The 21,921-nt window shown below is 48.3% G+C and overlaps 1 protein-coding gene across 1 annotated transcript in view; it reads right to left on the bottom strand.

Annotated features, from left to right (window-relative positions):
- Positions 1–1,414: 1,414 nt before the first annotated feature.
- BCL2 (BCL2 apoptosis regulator) overlaps positions 1,415–21,921 on the bottom strand; it is a 164,428-nt gene continuing 143,921 nt past the window's right edge. The window contains exon 3 of the mRNA XM_032422799.1: positions 1,415–1,755. Coding sequence (XP_032278690.1) covers positions 1,621–1,755 — 135 coding nt within the window. The 3' untranslated portion in view covers positions 1,415–1,620. The remainder of the gene's footprint in view (positions 1,756–21,921) is intronic.

The following is a 21,921-nucleotide window of genomic DNA, read 5'->3' as shown; positions in this document are numbered from 1 at the left end:
TACTTCTCTAGAGTTTCCACCACTGACTTTTTTTTTTTTTTTCTTTTCTTTTTTAATGCCCCAGGATGTACAGATAATTCCCACATTCCACACCTGGAACTCTTTCCACCCCCCCCCCCCCCCCAGGTTCCCCCCCCCCCAAAAAAATCCCAAACTACAATGACAAGGTAATGTTTTACACCATAATTCCAGAGACACAGGTCAGTTAATCCATGACACCTCATTTCAACGCTTCCTTTAGGGTTTCCGACTTTCCCCCAAAGTCCTTTCAAGCCCCGCTTCCGAGCGCGCAGCCAGCACGCATGCGCCGCGGCCACACGGCGCCCCGGCTGCGCGCGCGTCCTTCCTCGGTTTCCTCCCGGTGGCGCCGACGCCACCTCCCTCTGCAGGGAAAGGCGCGGTGCCTCTGTCGCCTTCCCTCCACAGTGATCAACGTCTTAGGAGCCTTGGCTTCCAGGTTCCCCGCTCCACGAGGCAGAGGGCCCGAGCGGGGGGCCCAGGGCCACGGCTGTTCCTTCTGGACGGCGCGCTCCGAGCTCCGTCGGCTTCCAGACGCTCGGGGGCCACACTGCTCTGCTGGCGGCCGTCCGCGCAGGCCGGCGGCTGCCCGGGCTCCGTCGCCAGGACCCGGCCTCCGAGCTGGGGCAAGGCGGGACTCCAGACCGTGGCCTCTTAGGGACACGCAGGCACTTGTGGCGGCCTGATGCTTCTGGATAAGTCACCGAAACGTTCACCTCCTCGCGTTCTGGAGGATTCTGTTACACACACACAGAGAGAGCCAGTATCTGGGGGACAGTGTGTCCAAAACGTCTGAATATACACATCAGGGCTTTAAGGTACTGGATGCTACTGGATAAATTGCTAGAATGCTTCTCGGCACAATTGGTAGCTTAAAAAAATACTTTCCTATATAGGTTTCACGGCATTTTCCCCATCACTGTCCTTCGGTGTGGAAGTCTTGGTGGACACCAAGTCCATCTGAAGTTCCCCAGGTTTGGTTTTCTCTTCTTTCTTCCAACCGGGTATGTACCATGTGAGCCAAATGCTAAGTGTCTGCTCTCCAGGCCAGGGCAGGATGGACTTCCCACCGAGCACCTTCCCTCTCTTCAGATTGCAGCCCCCAGGGCAAAAAAAAAAAAAAAAAAAAAAAAAGGCAAGGAAAATGAACACCTTCTTCCTAACCTCCAGCAGCCAGACACCCGGCTTCTGGAACAGTCCAGTCCTTTGTCAGTCCGTTTGTTTGCTCTTCAGATGGGGAGTCAGTCCAGCCAACAACATGGAAAACAAATCCGTGTTTCTAGGCACAGGAGATCCAGGGGGAGCTGCACAGGTAGGCTTGGCGATTAGTGGCAGGGTTTCCAAAGACAGGAGGTGCGATGGGACTGTCTTAAATAAATAAATCTTTTTTTTTTTCTTGATAATGTAAAAAATAAATGGTATTTCCCTTTGGCAGTAAATAGCTGATTCGACACTGAGCCCAAAAGCTGTTTTTGTTTCGTTTTGTGTTTTGTGTGTAAGAGACCACAGCTTCATTTCATGGTACATCATCACTGGCGATGCATATATTTCTACTGCTTTAGTGAACCTTTTGCATATTTGTTTGTGGCAGGCCTACTGACTTCACTTGTGGCCCAGGTAGGCACCCAGGGTGATGCAAGCTCCCACCAGGGCCAGACTGAGAAGGGCCTTCAGAGACAGCCAGGAGAAGTCAAACAGAGGCTGCATGCTGGGGCCGTACAGCTCCACAAAGGCATCCTGCGGGGGAGGGGAGAGAGGGGGAGAAAAAGAAAGAGAATTAGAGAGAGAGAGAGCACAGGATGCCAGCCTACGGGGAGGGTAGCATCCAGCCCGAGGACCCGGGCGTCTTCTGCCCGGTATGGGGAAAAGTAAAACGCTCTTCTGGGGCAGTGATTCGGACCTACTTTTTTTTTTTTTTTAAACTCTCATTCAAGAAGTATTTGTCGAGATCCTATTGATGGGCCAGGTACCGCAGAGACAAAACACAGCAGTGAGGGAAGTGGACTAAAAGTTCCTACTTCACCGGGCTTTTATCTGGTTGTGGGCCATAGATGGTAAACAAAATAAATGTATCGTAGAGTGTGCGAGAGAGTGCTGAGTGCTAAGGAGAAAAATAAAACAGCAAAGGCAGCTAGAAACTACTGGAGGCTAGGCTTTGCAATTTTAGCTAGCATGGCCGTTCCTAAAAATAATAAGGAACAGTAGGTACAGGTAAGCTCCTTTATGGAATGCTCGTTACATGCCAGGCACTTGTAATATAAATGCCTCAAGCGCATTATTTTATTTATTCTTCATACCAATATTATGGAGTCATTTTATTTGCTTCTGTTCTGTGTGTGGGGGGGAAACCTGGGGGGGAAAATAGAGGTTTTTTCAGTGGCAGTGCCAGGATTCGAACCCAGCTCCAAACCAGTGTTCTTCAGTCGCTGATGCCCTCCCATGGCTCACAGCAGCTCTGTGAGTGCTTGGTCGGTCCAGGATGCTGGTACGGTGCACACAAGCAGGGTGGCCTCCCCGGGTGGCATGCCTAGCCTCTGAAAGTCAACAACAGGGTTCTCCCTGGGTAAAAAAGTTGTCTCGGGGTCTCTTCCGGGAGTGGCCAGGCTGGATGACCACAATCCTGCATTTAACTCAAGTTGTGAACTTCACAAAGCACGTGGTCACTTATGGTCAGTTACGTGTCACTGGACACCCAGGGACCCGAGGAAGGAAGACGGCTCCTCTCATCCTTTCCTATTGCTGCCTCGAAGTCAGGTCTGCAGGGTTACAATGGGAGTCATGGCCAAGTTCTTTGGATTGTTTCAGACTGGATTGAATTGGACTGGACTGATTGCTCGTTTCTTAGATTTGTTGGGGGACATTTGCTGGATCCAATGAGTAGATAGACAACTCTCTAAGTATATCTGAATATATAAACCAGTAAATGAAATTCTTTTTGCTTGGTATGATTTATTCAGACATGAAGAGAACAAGCCATACTTCCACATCACTCCCAACAACGCGGCGTCAGAGCCCACGAGATGGTAACACACCCACACTTGTAGCACTGCTGTGTGGAGGTGGTTCTGACAATGGTCAGTGTTTTTTTCTGTTTAAGGCAAGTGCTGCACGGAGGCACCAGGGATCAGCTTTGTCTCTCCTGTGCTGTTCGTGGTTTTGGTACATGTAGGCGCTTATTAAGTGCCTGTTCAACTGGCGCTTAAAGGTTTCTGAATTCAGTCATTGGTTTGAGTTCTGTCTTTGGTCTAATGCTTCACCAGATGCTTACTCTGCCTGTTTGAAATGATTCCTTCTATACGTAACAACCTCTGGGAATCTCAGGAGTCGTCTTGAAGGTGAGAGTTCAAGGCATCATTAGGGGAACTTGTTATGCTATTAAATATAGATCTACACAATCATTTTCATGACTGTCTAGTATTCCATTTCATATATTCTGTCCTCGATTTAACCGAATCTTTATCTTTTTGACACTTTTGCTGTCATAAATAATATTATGATACATTTTTGTGCATGAATTCTTGTCCACGTGCTAAGTTGCTTTTTGGGGACAAATTCCTAGAAATGAACCCAGCTGATCAGTCATCAAAATTGCTCCTGACTGTCACAAAAGGTTTGTGATGAGGTATTCTCACTCCCTCACTGTTGCCCTTGAGCGGTGACACTTTGTACAAAAGTCAGACAAGGGTTTAGGGCAGTGGTTCTCGCTGGGGGTAATCTTGGCCGCAGGGGACATTTGGCAATGTCTGGAAACATTTTTGGTAGGGGTACTGCTGGCCTGTAATGGGTAGAGGCCAGGGACACCGTTCAATATTCCACAACGCACAGGATAGTCCCCAGCCCAAAGTGCCGAAAGAGCTAAGGCTGAGAAACCGTGTGAAGAAAGGTTTAGGAGAAACTCTGATCACGGACCACAGAAAACCTAATGGTCCATCTCATGTGTCAAGGGCTTTGCTCAGATTAACACAAGATGAGTGAGTTAGCCTGGACAAGTAACTGCTCCCCAGCAAGTGGGTGCCCTGGGCTTGCAGACGCACTACATTAACCTTTACCAGGAGAGGGCGCAAGCGGTTTCTTCTTTTTTTAATCTATTGTTGACATTTTCTAAATTTGAGCCTTAGGAAAGCAAGGCAATAGACAGAAATGAAATATGTGTGCAGTGTTCTCAGCACAAAGCTGAGGTAACAGTCCTGATTGCTTGTCAAGGAACATACCTTCCCTATATATAATCAGGGATAAATGGGGCAGGAAGGGGTCAGGACAGATTTATGAGCAGGAGAAACTCTGCTTCTTGTAAAGTGCATCCCAGGATCCCACAGACACAGCTGCAAACAGCTAATAGCCCACCGTTCCAGGCTGCTCTCTCCGAGGGATGGGCAGGCCAGAACATCCCACAGCAGCCTATGCCCGGAACCCTTTAGGACCCAAGCCCTGTGCTGTATGCAACGTGGCTCGACACTGAGAGGGTCGATGGTCTGGTCCTGCCTTCCTTTAGTACCAATGGGGTTTTCCATGGCAGAACGGGAAACGGACTCAGCCCCTTGCCATCTGAACTTTCTGGCCATGGAGCCATCCTGAGAAAGTAGGGGAAGCGGGGACAAACTGGGGCGGGCATTTTCTCCCTGGTCGCCTGGGGCACGACACCGATACCAGGGGCCAGGAGAAATGCCTCTCCAAATATCCCTACCTCTCTGGGGCTGAACGATTCCCTCTCCCGACCACCATCCCCTCACGGAAATAACTGTGCTCCTGATGGACCTAATGGGCTGTTTCTGGTGTGCACTATAAAGAAAAAACATCATTTCTAGAGTGAGATGAGCTAAAGTAGCATCTCCTGACCCAAAGAATGAGCACAGAGTTGCTGATACAGCCCCAGGGGTCTGGGGACGGCTCTCGACTTGGGGAAGGAGGTCTGGGTGAAATCCCAGTTTTGACATTTTATTCCTTCTGATCTTAAACGAATTATCCAACCCCGAGCCTCATTTATTTCACCTATAAAATTGGCTGCTGTGAAGATTAACACAAGCGACTCAAAGCCCTTTGTAAACTTGGCCTCGAATGTGAACTAGTGCATGTATTAACTTTTTCCGCTGGTCTGCCCTCTTGCAAACCTGCTCCATCCCTCCTACACCTGCCCTGCCCTCCAGAGGGCCTACTTAGTTTGCCCTTTCACAGGAGCTCCCCTGAAGGAGTCCGTTTTTGGTTCTGAAGATGCCTGATAATTGCTATAGAAGTTATGAGTTAAAATGTACAAATATACATGTGACATGTTCTGGTCAAAGACAGGAATTGATAACACACTGCCCATCTCTACTTCCTCAGAAATTACTAAATCAGGTGGTAGGGCTCAGGGGCATCATTTGACCCCCCACCCCAAGACTGAATCCGGCCCCCAGGCCTTGCCCATCCACAACTGCAAAGTGCAAAGCAGACCCTGTTGTTTCGGGACTGGAGGTCCTAAAAGCTCCTTTTATAGAGTGTCTTCTTGCTTTTTCAAACATCCTGATTAGGGCGATTTCCGAAGTCTGTTTGAACAGTCTGTCATTATTTGTTTAAGTTTGAAAGCTGTTTTAAATAAACATATGCTCATTTTATGTATTAAAAGCAACAAAGAGGGAAAAAGAAAACCTGAGCCATCATCATGTGATACGGATAAAATCCCAGTCTGTACACTTGGAGGGCACCGCAACCCTGGCTCACGTCTGGGGGGGGCAGGAGCGTCGCCTGGTTCCCGGACGTGCGTGCCAGGTTCCCAGGTGAGCGGCCTTTCTCCTTCAGCTGACCCCCCCTCAGACAAGAGGCGGGCCGTGCCCTGGCTCTGGGTGCTCCTTCACAGATGGCTTCTCCCCCAAATTCAGAGGCCACAGATGGTCTGAGTCCGAGTTCCATCCAGAGCTGGCCCACCAGGGCGGATGGCCAGACTCCCCGACCCCAGACCCTTGCTGCAGAGTTGGAAGTAAGCCAGGGAGGTGTGGACAGGAGCAGATCATACTCAAGACTCCCAAGCAGGGGGGACAGCAGAAGTGTCCTCAGCCTTCTTGCAGTTTGGTCGTGGGACCTCTCCCACCTGATTCTCTTTCTCTCTGTCTCATACACACACACACACACCTCTCCCTTGAGACAACTTGCTCTCCAAAATTTTCCTCTTCCCTCCAGTACCCTTCAAGAAGTTTCACTTAAACCTGATTCCAAATAAAATGAGATTAAAAAACAAATGAGTCAGATTGGCAAAAACTGAAAAGAATACCGAGCTCCCCTGAAAAGGACGGGGTGGGGGTTGGGGGTGGGAGTCCCAGATATTCTTACACAGTTGATGGACTCCCAGGTAAAGATAAATTGTATTTGCATTTGGCAATGCATATCAGAAGCTTTAAAAATATTATCCTTTTGTTAGGAATTCCACTCCTAATTATTTATCTTGAAAAAATAATAAAATGCACAGGTTGGTTATAATAGTTAAAACCTGAAGAGGACTGAAATGTCTGAAAATATGATTGGTTAGGTAAACTCATGGCACATTGATACAATGGAATGGTGTTCAGCCATTAAAAATTGTACCCTATATTTACTGACAACGAAAGATGTTCCTAACGTAGTTCTGAGTGAACTAGGTAACAGCTCAACCAGTGTCTTCCAGGTCAGGCCCCTGACTCACGGTGGTTCGCAGATCTCCTGGGAACACTGGGAAAATTTAACATGGCCTGGTTGGATATAAACAAATTAGAAATTCAGCTACGTTCCAGTCTCTGAGCTGACTGTGGATATGGACATTATACAGTCATGGGAGATCCTAAGGGGGAAAGCCAGCCGGCCCTCAACAAGCACACAATCCAGTAAGAGATGATGTCTCTCATTTGAATTAAATGAAACCAACGCATGCTGCCATTTTGTATCCTGCACAGAGCAGAAGATCCTGTCAGCAGTAAGAGGAAAGTAAAAAGAAAATCAGATAGTGCCAACAGGAAATCAAACACTGCTATAGAATGTCTTTGATATTTTCTATTTTTCATGGCTTTATAATGTTGTCTCCGTGGGTCACCTTCTTCGTGACAATCTGAAGGTTGGGGAAGGAATAGAAAAAGGTGAACCCTAATAACGGCAAAAGCTTGGGCTGGAAGGAACCTCCAAGGAAGTTCAGTCAGACCTGCACCAGTATAACAATGCCCAGTAAAGACATCAGCCCTTTTTGTAGTAGTTTGAGACAAATGAAACCTAGACAGGCACAGTGAATTACTTACAGTTATGCACTGATAAGCAGATATGAGGTGGCGGAAGAGAGTAGAAACTGGGTTTGCCTCCTACGCTTAATGGGTCAGAACACTGGCCAGCAGTTGGTTCTTCTATCTCCCTGGGCGCCTCCTCCCTGCCTCCCTCAACTTGCTTCCTCCCATCCCTGACCTTCCTCTGCATCCAACCCTGACCCCACCCCACAGCAGCCTCATCTGGCCTTGAAGCGTTGCTGAAGTAAGCTGCCCAGCCGCGCAGCCCAGTGCTGCTCTAAACTCATGGTCTCCAGACTCAGAGAGTTCTTGAAGCCACTCAGCACTCCTTTACTCTACCCCGGGTCAGATCTTTTCTCTGTTCCTTTCTATGACCATTCTGAATAGCTACCATTTTTCTCCAGTGTTCTCACCTTTTAGCAACTGATGTTAGCCCCTTCTTCTCTGAGAAAATTGGGGCCGTTGGGTGGGAATCACCACAGCTTCCCGTCCTGGCATACCCACTGATTACAACCCTATCTGTCCTTCTCTGCTCCTTTCCACCCTGTATCCTTGTTCCACTGTTTCCCTTTGCTTCTAGAACGTTCTTCCATCTATTGTTCATGCTCTCAACTACAATTTCAACTCCATTGTTTCTTCTCTTTTTCCTTGGCATATAAACATTCGTATTTTCTCAAAATGTCCAGGCTGATGCTGTTCCACCCTAACCATAATCTTCCTCCTGGTCCTCCGGGACAAGCTACTAAACCCACCCTCATTTGCTGTCTTCTCACCCACATTTTAATTCACTCAGCCCAGCTGCTTCCCCCATTGTGCCTCTGAAAACACACCATCCTTGTGGCTAAATTCACTGGATGATTCTCAGGTTGCATCTACTGAGTGCTTTGGCACACGGACGTAGAGCCCACTGAAAACCTTTGCATCCTGAAGAATGTCTTCTCTGCCTCCTTCATGGGCACCTCCTCTGTCTGCCCTGATAGGTACTCAGTGCTCCCTGGGCTTCTGTCTGGACCATCTTCTCTCTTTGACCAATCTCCTTCACTCTCATGGTCTTAAATATACCATCCCTCTGATGATGACTCTGAAATCTTTATATCTGGCCCCATCTGCTCCTCTGACTGCCAGATTCCCATTCCAGTTACTTTCTATTATGTCCCACTAGAAGTGACAATGCAGCCCAGCCTGTCCCCAACTGGAATTATCACAGCCCCCTGAAGCAAGCCTGCCTCTTTTCCTGCCTCCCCCATGCCCATGCTGTCAAGTAAACCCACGCTCTCAGAGTCCCGTAGAGGTTTTCCTCTTCCTCACCCCCTCACCCATTCACTGGTAAAGCCCACAGTCTGAGGCTGGGTTCCCCCAGAGGCAGACCCCAAGACAAAGATTTGAGTGTAAGCAGTTTATTTGGGAAATGATCCCAAGAAACTACTAGGGGAGTGGGAAAATAGCCATGAAGTTACCTTATCAAGCAGGTCACTGCCGTTGGCGCCTGGAGTTTAATCCTGCTGGGAAAACTGGGGGCCAGTGCAGATCATGCACCCTTTGCTAGCCCACTAATGCGCTAGGGAGTTGGGGTATTTATACACCATCTCCTTCCATTCACTGGCTGAGGATTGCTCCTACGGAGGCATCAATACCCCAGCACTTTAGGCCAGTTGTGTGCATAGATAAGTGGGTTCTAGAGGCCAGAGAAAGCCCTTGGGGAAAGAGATACAGATGCTGTGTCTCGTCGCCAAAGGCCAAGCGAGTGAGCCCTGTAGTGGTAAGGGCAAGGCAATCAGACAGGGCAGTATATGCACCAAAGATTTGACCACCTACATATTTCTCTAGCCCCATTTACTTTCTCTTCCCAGGATTGCAGCTATCATTTCCCATCTGATCTCTCGGCCTCCAGTCTGGCACCCTGACCTTCCATCTCCTCTCATTTTGCAGCCAGAGTGATCTATTCAGAATCACATCTGTCACTTTCGTGCTTAAGTCTAAATTCCTTAACATGGCACCCAAGACTCTCAATATTCTGACCCCAACCTAGCTCTCCTGCTCAGCTTTGGTCACTTGTAAATTAACTTTGGTTCATTCAAGTATTCAGTGCAATCATTTTCTCTAAGCCCCTAAATTGAGCTAGATTATCTTCAGTTATTCCTTATTCCCTGTATAATCTGAAGATGATCTGTTCACATGTCTGTCTTCTCCTGATCAACTCTTAGCACCTGGAGGTGCAGGGACCACATCTTACCTATCTTTGTCTCCCCAGAGCCCGTGTCTGTCACATATTAGGCACTCAGCAAATGTTTCTGGAACTGAAATAATGGGTTCCTTCCACTATAGAGCAGGTTTTTCCAAACATACCTTAATAGATGATATTTTTTAAAGGAGGGTGTTCAAAGGACAAATAAACGACGGGCTAAAACAAAATTCAAAGTGCTTTTTTTTGCATCCATCTCGGGTGTCTTCCTATGAAGGGCTAATGTTCAGCCAGATTGTAAGTCAGCATTGGATCTGACTGGTCAGTGTCTGTTCCATACTGGTTGCTACATATTTTGAATATCATCCCTACCTGTGCACCTTGAGTGTCCAAGAGAGGGATAAGCTGTGCATTTTCCAAGCTTCCTGCTGCATTACGAAGACACACTGGAAATGCTGCCTGGAGGTAAAAAGGCAATAATCCTGGACACTGGCAAGACAGGCAGCATTGGTGCCCCATTGTACAGGACGGGAGGAGAGCCTCAGAGGTCCCAAGCTGTGTGTGGACATCTATAGGAACATAAAGACCCTCCGTAGCAAGGAGCTGGCATTCCACGAAGGGGCGTGAGCCTCGCTCCCGATCTGTCTGTATGTCGGCCCCAGTGCACAGAGCCTCCCGACATGCCATTACCAGGCAAGAGCAAAGATGCTGTGAGAAGGAGAAAGGAAGCAAAGGAGAGAAGGAAGGAGGGAGACACGCCCAAGGAGACAGTGATTTTCTGGACTGCAACTTGGGCTGAGATCAAAAGGGGAAGCAAGCTGCCTGGGGTTCTGTGAGTCGTGGCCAGCAAAGCACACGCGAGGAAGTGAGGACTTTTTCTACCTGAATAAGGCAGCTGGTGAGGAAGTGACTCCATTTCCCCCTTATCATGGGCTCGGCAGGATTTCCTCTGCAGCCACTTTGTGCTGAATGAGTCTTGAGGGTTCCGTGTACATATCAGAGCTGCTTTGGCGGTTGCCAGCTTCTGTCCCCTACGGCTCTTCCTCCCTCACCCCCCCGCCATTTACTCCCAAAATATTGATTCCGGGTTTGGGGGAAAAGGAAAAGGAAAAAAAAAAAAAAAACCTACAACAGCCGGGGAGCACATAAGTGAAGGACACACAGCTGTCTGGCCTGCAGACCCACAACGACTCCTTCTACCAGGCTTGCAGGGCTGCCCCCCAAAGCCATCTGCAGTGAGCGGGGCTTCATCCTGGAGAGACCCTGAGCCCGGAAGGACGGGCTAGCTGCATCCCAGGCCAAGGACATAAAATGAAACCTAAGCTAAGTGTCATCTGGATGTAACTAGAAACCTGCTAGAGAAATGGCAGGAGATGAAAAACCCAAACAAAACACAAAACAAAACTTGCCCGCCTCCCCAAGTTGGTCCAGGGAAGTTTTGGTGTATTTTGTGATGCAAATTGAGTGGAGGATGCAAATCAGGCAGGGGCCCCCCTGCAGGAGCTAGGGAGGGCAGAAAATGAGAAGCCCAAAAGGTTCCTTCTTTGCTGAGCTAGGCACAGTATGAAAATAATTTGCAAGGGGTCTGATGTTCTGGGGATCCTGCGGCCACCCAGCCAGGTTCCACGTTGTGTTTACCCAGGTTCTGTTAGTCTAACTGCCATCCGGGCTGGGGTAGGCAGTATGAAAGGAGTGAGACACACAGACAAATCCACCCCCTTCCCCACCCAGCTATGCAAATACTGCAGGGGTAGGGTACTCAGCCACCTGCGGGCCTAGGTACCTCCTGCCAGGAGGTGTGAACAATTCAGGGCTTCAAAAGACTGTAGGTGGAAATGGGCACAGCAACGAGGGCTGAAAATATGCTAATAGTTGCGCCGTTTGGTTCACTGTGTTCATACAATAAACCAAAACTGGGGAGATTAAATGCCACGTCTATGCTAGATCTTGAAATCTCATCTTCAGGTTGCGTATTCATTCACAAAGCAGGCATTTTTGTAAGATGCTGAGGAGTCTTAAAGCTAAATAAGACACAAACCCTGCCTTGTAAGACTCACTCGGTTATATATATATACTCTCATGCATTCACAGTAGCCTTAATGAGCATGAACGCTTTCTCAATACATTCAAAGCACTTTGTGTGCGTCGGTGCATCGATCCCACGGTGCTCTGGGGAGCAGAGAAGAGACATGCTGTTGTCCTCATGGCACAGCCATGCCGCCCAGGCCCTAAGCAGGGTGCCTTCTGCAGGACCTCACGGGCACAGAGCCACAGTAACCTGCCTTGCCGTTTTTTGGCGTTAAAATAGAGTTCCTTCATTTTTCTTCCTTACCTTCCTCAATCCACTACTTCCTTTTGGCTAGAAGCCTCTGAGTGCCCAGCATTTTCTGGCGCTTGGCCCCTTCTTGTTTTGGACCCATGCTGTTTTCACTGTGTGGGCAAATGATGCTATTGTGTCGGGTATGAAAGTCCATCAAACAAAAAAAGTGTGATTATGACGACTCAACCGTAAAAAGACAGATAGCCTATTTAAGAAACCAGCAAAGACCTGAAGAGACATTTCACTAAAGAAGATACACAAATGGCCAAGAAACTCATGAAAAGGTGCTCAATATCATTAGTCATCAGGGAAATGCAAATCAGAACCACAATGAGATGTCCCTTCACACCCACAAGCATGGCTATAATGTAAAAAACGGACAATAACAAGTGTTGGCAGGGAGAAAGGGAAACTGGAGACCTCACACGTGGCTGGTGGGAATGGAAAGTGGTGGGGCCACCGTGAAAACCAGGGGTGGGTCCTCCAAAAGTTGAACAGCTACCATGTGATCCAGCAATTCTGCTCCTAGATATAGACCCCAAGGTAATTAACAATAGACGTCCACACCAACACTTGTGCATAAATATTCACATTGGCATTATTCAGAAGAGCCCAAAGTGAGAACAACCCAAGTGTCTATCCACTGGTGAACAGGGAAACAAAAGGAGGTCCCTCCATACAAAAGAATATTATTCAGCAACAAAAAGGAATGGAGCATTGATTCAAGCTACAACATGGAGGAACCTTGAAAACATGACGCTCAGTGAGAGAAGCCAGGCACAAATGGTCACATATTGTATGATGCCATTTATATGAAATGTCCCAAACAGGCAAATCCACGGGGACAGAAGTAGATCAGTGGTTGCCAGGGGCTGGGGAGAGAGGAGAATGAAGAGTGGCTGCTCATGGGTATAGGGATTTTTTTTCCTGGAGTGATAAAAAACATTCTGGAATTACACAATGGTGATGATTGCACAACTTTGTGAATATACCAAAAGCCAATGGGTCAATCACTTTAAGTTGAATTTTATGGAATGTCAATTATATATATATATATACAAAAAACCTTAATTACATTTCTCATGCTACATGAAGAAGGGGACTCAACTATTTTTACACGGCATGGAGTTGGACAGAAACACTCATCGTTCTGTAACCCTTGCTTCTAGGGTGTGTGGGAGGTGGGGCTCCTTTGGTTCAAAACTCTGCACAAGTGTTGTCTTCCTCTTCCATGAATTTTTACAAACGTGGGAGGTGGAGGTGGCATGCTGGGTGAAAGCCGTCCTGGATGACAAGTCAGGATGGCTGGTGCCAATCTGGGTGAGCAACACACTTGACCGTCTGGGCCCTAGGTTTCTCTGATCTGAAACCTTACTGGTAGCCAATCTGCAGTCTACCATCCTGGGCTTACAGAGCTAATGATCTTATTCTCCATCTTTCCATCGGTGTTTCCTAGGATGTGATTTGGGATATCCTGATGCATGTCAGAAGTTGTTACCGCAACTACTGTAAGCCCCTGACCTGGTTCTTCTGCCACGCTCTGGCCTCCACCAGCCTCCTTTCCCCCAAATCCACACGTGGCTTCAGAGCCTTGTGCTGTCAGCTCCATCCTCTCGTTCTGTCTTCCTCTCACCAGCATGTTAGCCAAGCCGCCATGGCCTCTGATGTGCCTGTTTTTTCCCGTCTCTTTTTGAATGGTCATAATCCGGGCACTTGTCCCACAGGCCTCTCTGCCTCTCATGCCGATTGTAATTAGAACTGCCGATGTCGGAGTGGGGAGGAGTTGGGGAGCTTTGCTTCTTCTCTGTATAGGACGAGACTCTCCACTGCCTGATGTGGGCTGGAGATTCCTCGGGCAGACTAGTATTTGGAAGATACCCACCAACTGTTCTTCCTTGGGTTCTGGGGCCACCGGCGGGGCTCCCACCCCCGCTCCCTCACCAGGGTCTGGACCTGCCTCGGTACATGTGAGCATGAACGTTATCACTGTGCGCTTGGTGGCAGGTGAGTGTGCGCTCCCTGCAGGTCACTGTCTGGGCCGAGGATGCAGTGCTCCACCATGCCCACCACGTGGCCTGCGAATGCAAGGCGCGGCCAAGGTTCCTACCCCTCTCCCTGCCACGGCAAGAGTTAATTCATGAAAATATGCCAAAAATGGGAACAGAAAGCAGATGCTTGTTGAGTTCTGCAGCTTGGCCTAATTGCTGTCATCAAGACACCACTGCTGGGGGGCAGGGGGAAAAGGGGGTCCTTCATTTATTAAACTTGGAGGGCCAGAGTTGGGGACCGAACATCTGATGCTCACTTGTTTAAATCAGCAAGTGTTGACTGAGGTTGGTGGCGGTGGGAAGTACAAAGAACCCGCACTTCCTAATAGGAACTTGCTGAAAGTGGCCTCAGACCCGGAGGGGGCGTGTCAGAGTGAAAAGAGCAAAGCAGGATGAGTTTGCAGGGATGCCATCCTCAGCGGGGCACCACCAGCCCCCAGTCAGTCCTGGTCTGACCCTTGCTCGCAGGGCTGGTTAAGAAGTCAGCATGGGTATCTTTTCTGGAAGCTCCATGATGCGCTGGCTCTAGGGTCCTTGCTTTGCCGACAGGCTCAGACATCTGTCTCGGACCAGATCTGTTCCTGATGGTGCCGGTCCTGGTGTTCTCATTCTGCAGCAAGTAAGTTGCAAGCTCTGCTTAAAGCTCCCAGGATGCTAAAAAAGATCCTGCTCCAAAGTATCCTGAGATATAATAAGCCTTACCCTGTTCCCACTTCCCCAGTTCCGCAGCCCTGTGAGTCACTGTGTGATGGTCAAAACGAGCAAGGCGATCCCTGAGCAGCCCATGGGAGAAGCCTGTCTCCTACACCGTGAATCCAACCTCCGTAGGAGACAAGTGAGTATACCCTCCACGCCCTGGGGAAGAGGCAGGAGCACGGTGGTGAACTTGCTCAGTGGGTTCCATATGGGCGTGCTAAGAAAAATCTGCTTTCATTTTGTAGTTTATGATTTAGTTCGGCTCACCTGGAAAGACTCAATGTGAACAAAAACAGATGTATTTCAAGGCGCACTGCCTGGCTCGTTGACAATTTTCTTCCTTCCACATCAGTCTTCCTGTGTCCAGGGAGGATGGTGGACCTCTCTGTCACAAGGAAAACGCAAAGTCTCTGCCAACGGCAACAGCTGAGCGCGCCGGGACAAAGCCCCGGGCGAGGTCAGCGCGGTGGTTCTGGATTCGGGCTCATTCACGCAGGGAGGCAGATATGCTCCCGTGGCCTCACTCAGAGATGCTTACGGCGAAGGACTTCTGACCGTGGAGGCTCCCCGTTGCCAGAACAGTACAGGGCCATGTATACAGAGAGAGAGAGACAGAGCGAGACAGATGCAGAGAGACTCAAAGAGAGAGACACACACAGAAAGAGGGGACACACACACGTGCCCGCGGAGCCTGAAAGCAATCACGGATGAGCCTCCGGTAGTGGGGGAGGGGTTCAATCTCGCATCAGCACAGCTTCCAGGGGGAGAGCTGACAGCTGCCTGACCCGCTGTGGACATCGACAAGGTCGGAGCATGACACGTGCTCGCCAAGAGAGGCCCGTCCGTGTGGCTGGCAGCGGCCACTTACAAGGAGAGAGGCTGTGCCCCGGGGAGCTTGACTTCCCGGGCAACGGTCGCTTCCCATCATATGCTTGGACGCGGTTTCGGCTGGCAGCGAGGAGCCCGTGGGAGCCGTCTGCCGAAGGTGCTCACGGATTTGCTGGCTGGACCCAGAATGGGAGCCGAACCTCACCCCCGCACGGCCTCGCAGGCTCCTGCCACCGCTGACACCCTGGGGCCGGTCAGCTCAGGCGAATTTCAGGATGCCAACAGGCACGGAGCACCTGCTCTGCCCGCGGCCCCCGCTCCGTGCTGCCGGGGAAAAGCTAGTGGCCAGTGGGGGTCTGTCTATTCGACAACAAGCTCCTTAAGCCCGATACAGCGCCTGACCCGAATCAGAAGCTCCACAAACACTCTTCCAGTGGGGCGACTCAGAGACAGCAGTGTCTCCCTGGAAATACTGTTCGCCCCTAAGGTCATAAGAAGAAGCTCAAGTCTGGGCTGGTGGAGCCTTCAGGCGGGACTTTGGGTCCAGCAAATTGTTATTTCCACCGAGGGAAGCCCTTGGCCAAGTGCATGAATCTTGGATCCACGTGCAACATGCTTTTCATAACAAAATGAGTGCAAACTTCTGGATGGCCCTCCCGAGCCCTGCCCGGGTCCTCTTTCACCACTGTGGCCCTGGGTGTGTTTGGCTTTGATCTCTCCTTTGGACATATCTGCACCAAGCAATCCAACCACAGCCACACCACTTATGGAAGGATTTATTTAGTGTCTCCTTCTGGGATGAGGAGCGAGAGCTCACTGTGGTGCCAAACCCCATGAGGTGGCTCTTATAAATGACATTATACAGAAGAGACGGGGGCCAGAGAGGTTACACAACGTGCCCCAGGTCACACAGCTCATGGTGGCAAAGCTGCAATTTGAATCGGGGCCTCTACAACTCCCCAGGCATGTGCTTTTTTAACCCCACACTTTGCTTCTCTTAGGGGAGACAGAAAAGAAGTACGAGACCGAGGCGTGGCGGAGACAAGCGGTAAGTATGAGAGGTTAAACAAAAAGCCTGAGGAGTGACAGGGAATGCTCAATCAGTGCATCAGGAGTCTTTCAGATGGGCTGGAGGGGACAGGGGCTGAACCCGAAGGAGTGTGCATGAGGGACGAGAAGGAGGGATGGCATCTCGGGACATGGAAGCAAGGGGGGGCGTTGGTGGCCGCACCGTGGCAGGTCCTAAGGTGGGCCCGTGTGCGCAGCCGGGCGTGGGGGGCGAGTCAGAGTGAGCAGGGCTGCATGAACAGAAAGAAGCCCCGTGATTAGGGAGAGAGCACAAGTCTCAAGGACGGCCCCTCGCCACCAGCCCCGGGCGCTCTGCAGAGCTGGATCCCACGGGAACGTGTGGGGCATTCTGTAATTCCCCCGTCTGTGGTTTGGCCCTGGTGGCTGATTCCTCACGTGCCACCTCAAGAGTATTTAAAAATGCCGTGAAGATAGAGGCATGAATCCTGAAGGAGAAATTCCTTCCACAGCATTCAGGAAAAGCCCTCCTATTTACTGGGCGGCTTCACAGGGCATTCTGGAATGTGAAGGAGGCAAAATTTCCTGGAGTCACAAAAACAAATCCAACTTGAAGCCTATTTAGAATATTAACATAGGTGGCCCGAGAGCCTCCAGAGCAGTAACTGGGTTTCAGTCCTTCCAAGGGTTCCTGCTGAATCAAAAGTGATTGAGTCCCCAGCAGGCACGAACAGGAGCAGCTCCCCCACCACGGGCAGAGCGAGGGGTGAGGGAGGCACGTCCCCCCCCCCCCCACCGCCCTGACCTCTGCTCGGCAGGCCGCCAGGCAGCCAAGCTGGTCTTTCTCCCACCAAGCACCACCGACTCATCTCATGACTATAACAGCTTGCTCTGCTGACTTAAATTTGGAAGTTTTTCATAACTTAACAAAGCCAGAGACCTTTAAATTCCTAGGAACCTGCCCACAGAGCATTTTACAAGAACCCATCTGCTCGCTGGGTGTTTAATCCGTTAATGTTTGGTTCGGTTTGTTTCTGGAAGGCTAGTTTGTGGGGCAGGTTTGTGATTGCTGCAGGCGGCCAAGCAAGCCAGAAACCCTTTCTTTAAAATGTCAGGAGCTGTAAGACAGGAAATATGTTCAATGGCAAGGGCTCCAAATTCAGGACGGACAAGCGAAGGCCGAATCCCTGGGTCTGTCGCTTTTGTATGAGGGGCTCGGTGCTCAGATCCATCCTCAGCACAGGACACCTTCCATCCTGCTGGGTGGCTTTACTCAACAGTGAGGTGCAGAGACGGCTGGACCCGAGCCAGTCCTCCGACACCTCACCACCGAGCTCCAGACTCCACTGTAACACAGACAGGTTGCTCGTCTTACACCCCAGATCCCATTCCCCCCCGAAATTCCCCATTGTTCTCCACTGTCTTTGACTTCTGCTTTGCTCTCCCGTTCCCTCCTTGTCTTGCTAAAGTTCATTCTTCAGCTCCGAATTTTTTTGTTCCTGGTCTGCCTTTGCCTGCTCTGAATTTTCTGGAAGATGATAATTCCCCACCCTCTCAGATGGGAGAGGACTGCATGTTGGCTAAATGAAACTCAAGGCCTGCAGCCGCGGGAAGGGTTTGGCCATAGCTGCGTGGGGCCCTGTCAGCCCTCATCCTGGTGGAGGGACCCTGGTCATGGACGTGACCTGAGAATCTGGGCCGGGCTGAAACCTGCAGGAGAGGGTACGAGTTCATGCAGGGTGTCCTTGCTGCCCCTGACCGTGGCCGTCAGACCCCGGCTGGAGTCCGAGCCAGGTGTTTGCTGCACAGCCTCCGTTGACCCTTGCAGGTTTAAATACTGACAGGGTAGTGATGGGACAACCGGAGGGGGACATGTAGTGGATCAAAGAGCAGAACAAAAATGTCCAAATGTCGCTTTTTCTGAGTTTTTGACCTCTGCCTAATTCTTGAAATTCTTAAGTCTTATAACTTTATATGCTTTCCGTTTCCATTTAAACCTGAAACATCACTTAAATGCTTTTTGAGGTAGGGGGCGCCTGGGTGGCACAGTCGGTCGAGCATCCGACTCCTGATGTTGGCTCGGGTCATGATCTCAGGGTCCTGGGATCGTGCCCTGTGTCAGGCTCCGTGCTCAGCGGGGAGTCTGCTTGAGATTCTCTCTACCCGCCCTCCATGTGCACAAGTGTGCTCTCTCCAAAATAAACAAATCTTAAAAAAAAATAGATAAATGCCTTTTGAGGTAAATCCCAATCTACTAAAACAACTTGAAAAGCTGCGAAAAACCTATCAGGGTTATTTCACACACACCTGGAGGGTTTTGAGAGAGGTCTGACTCTGGGCATAAGTTTATGGTGGCTGGGCCACAGATTTAAATAGGTAAGTTTTACTAACTTGGTACATCACTTAGAAAAGATGGTTTTATTAAGGGTAATCCTGGATATTAAAAAATTATAATTTCATTGTCATGTCTACAAGACCTTCTGTTCAAACTTCCAGACATAAAATAAATAAGTCCTACGGATGTAATGCACAGGGGCGACTACAGTGAATAACACAGTATTGCATATTTGAAAGGTGCTGAGGCAGTAGATTTTAAAAGTTCTCGTCACAGGGAAAACATTGCAATCACTATGCACGATGACGGATGTTCACAGACTTATTGTGGTGATCATTTCACCACATAAATAAATATCGAATCACTGTTCTACACCTGAAACTAATGTAATGTTATATGTCAATTATATCTCAATAAAAAAATAAAAATGTACTGCCATCAAGTCTACGGGCCCTTCTGATAAGAAAGTAAGACTTCCAAGTTTTAAAGTCTGACAATGGAAGACACCCTTCCAAAGGCGTAAGTCGAGCAGAGCTGCGCACTGACTCAGAAGCTCATCACGCGATTCTTGGTCATTTCACAATCCACTCAGTGGGCAAGCTGTGGGGTCCGAGTGTCCGCAACTGGCTCAGGCTTTCTCTTTGCTGTCAAGGGAGTCACCTTTCCAGGTTTCAAGACCCTCATTAGTGACAGGAAGATAAGGCCCCTCATGGCCTCTGAAGGCTCTCTCGGGATCCAAGTTTACATAACTCGTAGATTTTGGGGACTCTGTTTTGTGTCTGTGTGTCCGAAGCAGGGAGGATGGAAAGGGTGATGTAACTGGGACACTGGCAGACACACAGCCACTAGGGCCTTTTTGGATCCCATCGAAAGTCCCAGAGTTGCTATTCCATTTATTCCAGGTGCAAAGGGAAGCCTGAATCCTAGAGCTGGTTTCATGAGAGGAAACCTGGGAGGAACTGCCCTCACAGAGAGGGAACTTAGGAAAGTGCTTGATATTCTAGACAACAGAAGAAACAACTGCCCAAACCATCAAGGCACCAGAAATGAGAATCCCAGGGATGGTTCCTGAAGTCCCAACTATCTATTCCAACAGCTATGTGGGACTATGGTTCAAATGGAATGAGAGCCATATTTCAATAACGCAGAGAGGATTTTATAAAGAATTAACAAACACCTTCCCTGGATGTGTCCCACTTATCACTCACCAACAATATTCATTAGTGGTAAGTTAATGCATCAACCAAAAGGAACTTTATGGTTTTCAGTCCTGTTCCTCAGACAATAGAATCATGTTACTCAGGATAACCATGTTATTCCTTTTCAGCCCCTCCAGCATTTCTTGGATCTCCTAGAGCACCCCCTTTGAACTGAAACTTTCCATTTTTAAACATTTCCCCCAATGTCCCTTGAGGCTCCCACCACCTGTTAATTACAGAGAAAATCCATTCACTCATTTTTGGGTTATCAGACTGTGGACAATTTGTTTTTCAAGCTTTAGAAGATTGTTGAAATGTCTTTTTCTTTTTCTTTCTTTCTTTTCTTTTTTTTTTTTTCATTTCAGATAACTCAAAACTGGTTTGGATCCATGACATCAACCTTGGCATGTACAAAGAATGAGGAATGAGGACTTTGCCTTGTTTGGAACCAAAAGAGAGGAATATCCACTCTCTCTTTTCCATTTTCATTAGGACAGTATTTTTTCCTTTTAGCTGGATGATGTATACTTTTAACATTCCAGGAAAAAAGTGTCAGTGATATGCAAGTCATAATAAAAGAAAATCAAAAGAAATGCAATTACAATGGATAAGGAACTTCATCATTTTTAGTACGAAATGCCCTGAGGAAAATCTAATTTTAAAAATTACCAGCACCATATAAACGAGAAGAGAATATATGAGAAGATGTGTTATTTTAAAACTTAATTTAATCCTTAATCTTTCTGACTCTGGGACTTTTATCCTTATTTTTAAAGGCCAAAAGTTATCAGGTGTTGGATAAGGAGTAAACCTCACACTAATGCAATGTCATAGTAGGAAGTGACAACGAGTCCTCCCGGTCGCGAGTTTGCCGGCTGGAACACGGTGGGACACAAGGGTTAGTAAATAAAAAGTGAACATACATTGAAAATGAAATGATAGCCTCCTCTTTCCCCTTATTATAAAGGTACCTGTTGTGAATGAAAACAAATATTCACATGGCATACTATAGTTGATAAAGTGTTCCCGTATCTACCAACTAGTGTGAACCTCACAACAACCCACAGGTAAGTTATGACTGTTGTCACCCCCATTTTACAGATGATCAAGAATATGTAACTTTTTCAAGGACACACACTTAATCAATAGTGGAACCAGGACTCAAACCCATAATTCTGGACCTAAAATCCCTTGCCTCTCCACTCTCTCACACAGCCTCCCTAAACAGAGTAATGACTCCCAGCAAAAGGGGCTTGCACAGAGCCAAGATGTCATAAGCTTGAATACGGCAGGGACTTGCTCACATATAACATCTCTGTCTCTTTGAAAAAGTTTAAATTATGAGAAAAAAATCAAGCTAATTTCTATCATAAATGTTGGTTGATAACAGAGAGCTTTGACTTATTTCTGCCCACGTCACTATTCTAGCCCAGTGAGATTTAAGTCTGCCACCCTCAACCCATATTTTTAAAAAACCTGGAACCATTCATGTATTCAGAGAGAGAGTCCAAATAATAATGCAATAACACAGGCTTCCTTTAAAAGCCTTTTCTTGATGGAATCTCCAGTTTTCCTTTCCACTGTTATTAGAGTGGCCTGGCAGAGGCTTTAGCAGTGAGGAAGAGAGATGCCATTAATAATATTGATTTCTAACCCTTTATCTAGTTTTTGTTTGGAATCAAGCACAATGCTTAACTATATGGCTCTCTCCAGAAAGGGTTCTCTTGACATAAGGCTTTTAGATTTAGGGAGAGTAGTTTCCTTTGTCCAGATACGATTTTTCCCCACTTTGCTTAAGTCAGCCTGAAAATGAAAACAAAACAAAACAAAACAAAACAAAACAGAAAATAGAACAGAGATCTGGTAGAAAGATTGCTATGGTGCCTCTCCTCTCCCTTCAGCAATGCTACTTCAAGAGTGGGTTCCACAAAAAGCACCTGCTCTCACCTTCTAGCAACAGTGGTAGATGCAGTAGGGCCCAAAGACAAAAAAAACCCCAAAAAACAGAAAAATCACTTTTTTTTGTCCTCTGGACATTGTAATGATTTTTCT

Source organism: Phoca vitulina, unplaced genomic scaffold, assembly GCF_004348235.1.
Source record: "Phoca vitulina isolate PV1807 unplaced genomic scaffold, GSC_HSeal_1.0 scaffold27, whole genome shotgun sequence".
Taxonomy (NCBI): domain Eukaryota; kingdom Metazoa; phylum Chordata; class Mammalia; order Carnivora; family Phocidae; genus Phoca; species Phoca vitulina.
This window is presented reverse-complemented; position numbering and strand designations above follow the sequence as displayed.